The 5,640-nt window shown below is 46.4% G+C and overlaps 1 protein-coding gene across 1 annotated transcript in view; it reads left to right on the top strand.

The window, feature by feature from the left end:
- Positions 1–3,668, top strand: part of LOC107300138 (DLA class II histocompatibility antigen, DR-1 beta chain-like) — a 5,716-nt gene extending 2,048 nt beyond the window's left edge. Inside the window, exons 3-4 of the mRNA XM_029286941.1 lie at positions 3,090–3,371; positions 3,532–3,668. Coding sequence (XP_029142774.1) covers positions 3,090–3,371; positions 3,532–3,668 — 419 coding nt within the window. The remainder of the gene's footprint in view (positions 1–3,089; positions 3,372–3,531) is intronic.
- Positions 3,669–5,640: the final 1,972 nt, after the last annotated feature.

The raw sequence follows: 5,640 nt of genomic DNA, 5'->3' as shown, positions 1-5,640 counted from the left end.
TTGGGGGTCTGGGAAAAAAGTCCCCCTTGAAACCCCCTTTTTGGCCACAGACTCGGCTTCACCTGCAGCCAAATCGCTTCCCTCTTCACACCTGGGAAGGTTCCTGAATTGGGGGAGGGAGTCCCAAAACACCCACCAAGATAAAAATTGGATTTGGGGTCATAAGAAACACATCCCGCCTTCATTCAGCCCTGAAATGACACCATGGAATCATGGATAGTTGAATTCTCTCATCCAGATTCCTTGCCAATCGCCTACCTTTGTTTTTCTAATTTTATTTCTTTGTATATATATAAAAAACCTTATTTATTTCTATCAACTGATAAGGATTCATTGTGCAAAACAAGAGTTTCATCTGCAGTTGTTGCCATTTGGCCTTTACAGGGAAATTATATTCTTTTGGTAGAATCCAAAGTCTTTAAAGCATCATTACTCAAAAATTGGATAAATTTAATATTCCCATTGTAAGCCCAGGGTATCCAAAAATAACACGCTACCAAAGAATTAAATAAGATCTTTGTTCCACAAGAGAAAAACCACCAAATCCCAAGAGAAAAAGGCATTTTACCAGGTGAAGCTGGGCATTTGCTCCTTCCGGAAATTATGGAATATTTAAGGGGAACCGACACAGATTTTGTTCTCCGCATATTCAGTCTGGAATTCATTTTTACTCCTAAATTCTTCCCTGCAAACCTAGGAGAATAATTACCTGTTCATAAAAAAATCCCGACCAGATCCCAGGATTAAATTACAAATAACCAAACCTTTAAAAATTGCATGTTCTTAAACATTATATAATGAGCTGTTCATCAGAGAATCCCTCAACGGAGAAAAAACGTTGTTAGCAAAAGTTCTCTGACCTGGAGTGGATCTATGAAGGACCCTCTTGGGGGGGGTTCACTCAGCCCCCCCTATTAATCCACCCAAGAGTTGTGCCATTTGCTGAAGGAGGAGATCAAGAGGGATCCCTTCCAAGGCTCTTCTGTGATCCTGGGATCTGCCTGATCTCCTCAGCTACCTTCCCTTTACCCAAGATCCCCCCCCCCGATCCTTTCTGCCTTCCCTGTCCGGAATGGGGCAATTCACTGCATGACAATTCAACAATTTTATTCAATTATTTAAAATAATTTTAAAAATGTTTTTTTTTTAATTTTTGTCCTTCACATTTCATTTCTTCCCTCCCTCGGCCTCCTTCCTTTCCTGATTCTCTTTTTCCATTTCTTCCATATTATGCAAGTTGTCCTAGACCCCTCCCTGCCCCCCCATCCCAGGCAGGAGGGTCAGACCCCTCCCAACCTCCTTCCCGGGGGGGGGAATGGGGCTGGGAGGGAGGCCGGACGGCTGCAGGGAGAGGGTGGGGGGGGGGAAACGTGGGCAGAAAAAAACCAAAGGTTCAAGTACAGATTAGGCGAGACCTGGCTCAAAATCAGGGGGTCCTAATGGGGAGCCTCACACTGGAGGTAGTTGTTGAATTAAGAGGCAATCCCCCCTCCCCCCTCACACGTCCTGTTCCTCCCCATCTTTTAAATATAATTTTATCTTGATTGGGAATTCCATTTTGATTGCTATAGAAATATTTATCTGTTGGGATTTTAATGTGTTAATGCTGTAAGCCAGGGCTTTTCAACCTTTTCACCGACTGTACCACTTTTAGCATATATGGCAATATTCAAGTACCACCTAGCAAGGTGTCAAACACTTGATGACCCCCCAAAAAAAACTGTTTAAAGTTGCAACTCCACTGAAATGACTTATGACCACTTTTCACACTTATGACCATTGCAGCATGCCCAGGGTCATGTGATTTCTATTTGGATGCTTGGCAATGGATTGATATTTATGATGGTCACAGTGTCCCAGGGTCATGTGATCCCCTTTTGCAACCTTTTGACAAGCAAAGTCATTGGCAGGTGGCCAAGTGCTAAGGCGGGACTTCCTTCCCTCCCTCCCTCCTTCCCTACCTCCCTCTTTCTCATTCCCATTTCCTTCTGAAGGAAGAATTTGACCCCCCCCCCCAATTTCCCCTCTTCTATATATTCATTAAACAAGGAAAAGCTTCCAGAGACAGAAAAGACAAGCCATTGAGGAAACTAGCTTAAAAAGGCGCATTCCCCTTTAAGAATTAGCTACTGGCTAGAAAGGAAAGTTAAGGAGCTCAGTGGGCACTTAAGGAAGAAAAATAAATGTAGTAAGTATGGCTGCTGGCTAAGGCAGCCTCCCCAAATGGCTCCATTCGTAAGTAAAGGAATGCTACAGGCAAAATCCATTAAGGAGAAAAATACTTCAAAATCCCTTGCAGCAAAACTTACAGCTAACAGTAGCAGAGCAGTAGAAGCTAACCTGAGACATCAGCCATCAGCCAAATAGAAATTGCCAAACGCTCCTTAAGAACACAAAGCCCCCATTGCACAAATCCCAGAACTTCAAAGTCACAAAAGCACATAAGAATCCTTCCACTCTCCATCTCCCTCCTTGTCTCACCTCCAGCCTGTGCTGCCTTTCTTCATTACTGTCTTTCATCATTGCTGTCTTTCTTCATTGCTGCCTTTCTTCATTCCTCATGGAGGGCAAACCCTCCTCCCTACGTTCCTTGCCTCTTGGTTGCTGCCAGCACATGTGGCTGCCACAGAAGTTGTAGATCCACTTGTGGCCGGCCTGCTTGATCTCCTCTCCTCTCCCCCACCCTCCACCTTTTTTCCATTCTGTGCAGCTAGAGCTGACTCCTCCTCCTCCCAAGGCTGCTTTTTTCTCCCTCTCTCCTTCTCCCGGCCCAAACTGCCTCCTTTTATAGCTTCTCCTGTCTCCTCCTTTCTCATGGGGGAGGAAATTCCTTCCGTCCTGGGGCGTTTCCAGTATTCATTCCTGTTGGACTTTTGCAATTTGATGATGGAAACTGATCCCAACCAGGAATGATTTATGTTTTTCCATCTTTGAGAATCCCATTTAACTTCTTGCTGCAATTTGCTTTGGAAATGGCTTAAAACAAATAATATTTTCAGGACTGAAAAGAGCTCTTGGCCTGAACTAACCAACTTGGTCTCCTGTTCTGGCCCCTCCTGTGTCTCCCCCATGTCCCTCCTCCCTTCCAGCCAAACCCACCGTCTCCATCTCCCCCACCAAGCTGGACCCCGCTTCCCCCAACACCATCCTCCTCTGCACCGCGAGGGGCTTCTACCCCGTGGAGATCATGGTCCGGTGGCTGAAGAACGGGCGGCCGGAGGAGGAGGGCGTGGCATTCGGGGAGGAGCTCCAGAATGGAGACTGGACCTACCAGCTCCAGGTGATGCTGGAGACCCAGCCCCAGCGGGGGGATGTCTACGCCTGCCAGGTGGAGCATGCCAGCCTGGAGGCCCCGATCACCGTCCAATGGGGTGAGCCCTTCCCCTCCATCCCCTCTTGGTCTGGGGACCCCATCCTGCCCTGAGAAGGGGGGAGGGACCCTCCCTGCGCGGGGAGCTTGGATGGACCCTCCTGGGGGGGGAAGCTGGCCCTGATCTTCCTACTCAGGGGAGGCTCCTTCTCCTTCCCCAGAGCCCCGTTCCTCCAACTCTGCCAAGAGCAAACTCTGGACGGGGATCGTGTCAGCTGTGATCGGGGTGATCTTCTTTGCCATGGGGCTCTCCCTCTACCTGAAGAGCAAGACAGGTGAGTCTGGGGGGGCTGGATAAGAGATTGTGGGGAGGGGAGCATCCAGGGGAGGCCTCTCAGCAAGCTTAGCAGATGGCAAGGAGGCTCCCCTGGGAAATTTGCTTGGGAAATTCTGTTCTCTGAGAGTCTACTGCATAAGTGAGCATTGTGCAACTTATTATGGGCTATCAATGGGGAGGGGCCCCCTGAGTCCTCCAGCCCATGAAGGGTCCTGATTGGGTCTTTTTCTCCTTCCAGCAACTCCCATCCAGCCTCCTGCAGGTGAGTTTCTCCCCAAGTGATAGATGTTTCTTTAACATTCGTTAATTGTTCCTTTAAAAAAAAAAAAAAAAAAAAGTGCCTGAACAAAACCTCCTAGCTGTGGATAACACAAATTTTTGAAATTTTGGGCAGCTTTTCATTACAGAGACCTGAAAACAGTGCAACCGAAAACAAACACACACACAAACACTAAAATATGCCCCAGGATGTTTCCAGGTTTTGGGAAACTGCAAAAGGGAAGTGAAGTCTCCTTGTGACATTTCACACAATTTCTGGCAAATTGACACCCAACTTTGCTACCACTCCCCATCCTGGCCCCATCTTCTTTGTTGATATGAAACGTCTGGGGGGGGGAAGCCTCCTTTCCTGATTAACCCCCCAGTTAAGTCAATTGGGAAAAATTCAATAAGCCTCTGGAGATGAATTGCTGGTCCTTTGCATCCTTTTCCTCTTTGAAAAAAAGGGGGGGGCACTCCCTCATTTTGTTCCTACCTAACAACCACCCCACTGCAATGTGGGCCTTTCTGGGGTGGTGGTGGCTGAAAGAGAGGAATAATAAGCTATTTACACTGGCTTCACTTTATTTTCTAACTTTCTTCCCCGTCTCTTTTTTTCTACAGCACTCATGAATTAATCCTGCCGTCCTTCCTGCTTCCTGGTGGGAAAGGAAGTTTTTTTTTTTTAGTAGCCAATGAATTTCTACCTTTCTTGCAATCTCTGAAAAATGGAGGCTCAAGATTTTAGATTGGGGATAGGAGGAGACCGGCAGCCTGGAGCTTCTCCTGCTGAGACCCCTCTGGCTTTCCTTTCTGGTCCTCCCTTTCTTTGGAGGGAGTGAGGGAGACCATCTTGACTGACCCCAGGGACTCCAGGCCTGCCTGTCACTCCAGACACCCAAATCTCTCTCTGCTTTGAACCCACAGCAGCTTCATCTCCATCACTCTTCCTCCGAATCCCTTCCTTTTCCTTTGCAATAAAAGAATAAAATTTAGATTGTAGTAAAACCCGGGAATTCCTCCTTCCTTCCTCTTCCTCCTCCTCTTTCCTGCCCCTCAGGAGAATCCCCCCTTCTCCCTTCCCCCTCCCTGGATTGAGGCCTCTGCTGCCTCCGGATTGACCATCCGGCCTAGTTTAGGCCTGAAAGGAGTAGATTAGTAATCAGAAATTTCTAATGGGTCTACAGGTGGATAGAAGAAGCCACCTGAAAGTCATAAGTTCAGACAAATAAGAAAAGCAGAGGTTGATAGCTAACTGAAACCGAAACTAGAGGAAACACAAAAACTGAGAATAAAGTTTAGAGTTTAAGGTAGTGTTGGAAGAAAAATCTTCATCATGGTTCATCCATGCTGGGAATAAACATGGCAACTTCTTTGGGAAGAAGGTTGTAGTTTATTGGAGACGAGAGCCAGACAGGAAGATGGTTCTGGCAGAAAGAGAATTGAAAAAAAAGGGCAGAGCACATATAGGAAGTAGGTTTTTTATACCCTCTGGAGCCTTTTGTTTCGGGTTATTTCCTGTTCCTGTTTTGAGGCTATTTAATTTAATTTAATTTAATTTAATACATTGACTTATATGCCGCCCTTCTCCCCACGGGACTCAGGGCGGCTCACAGCATATTAAAACAACATAGCACATTTCCCCAATAAAAGCCAATTAAAACCAAATATTTGTAGCTGTGTCTCTTATTAAAAATCATTAAAAATTATCCCTATTTAAAATTCACCCTAGGTC

The sequence above is a fragment of the Protobothrops mucrosquamatus genome, unplaced genomic scaffold (genome assembly GCF_001527695.2).
Source record: "Protobothrops mucrosquamatus isolate PMUCROS unplaced genomic scaffold, P.Mucros_1.0 scaffold6210, whole genome shotgun sequence".
Taxonomy (NCBI): Eukaryota; Metazoa; Chordata; class Lepidosauria; order Squamata; family Viperidae; genus Protobothrops; species Protobothrops mucrosquamatus.
The sequence above is the reverse complement of the archived record's forward strand: the minus strand, read 5'-3'. Positions and strand labels throughout refer to the sequence as shown.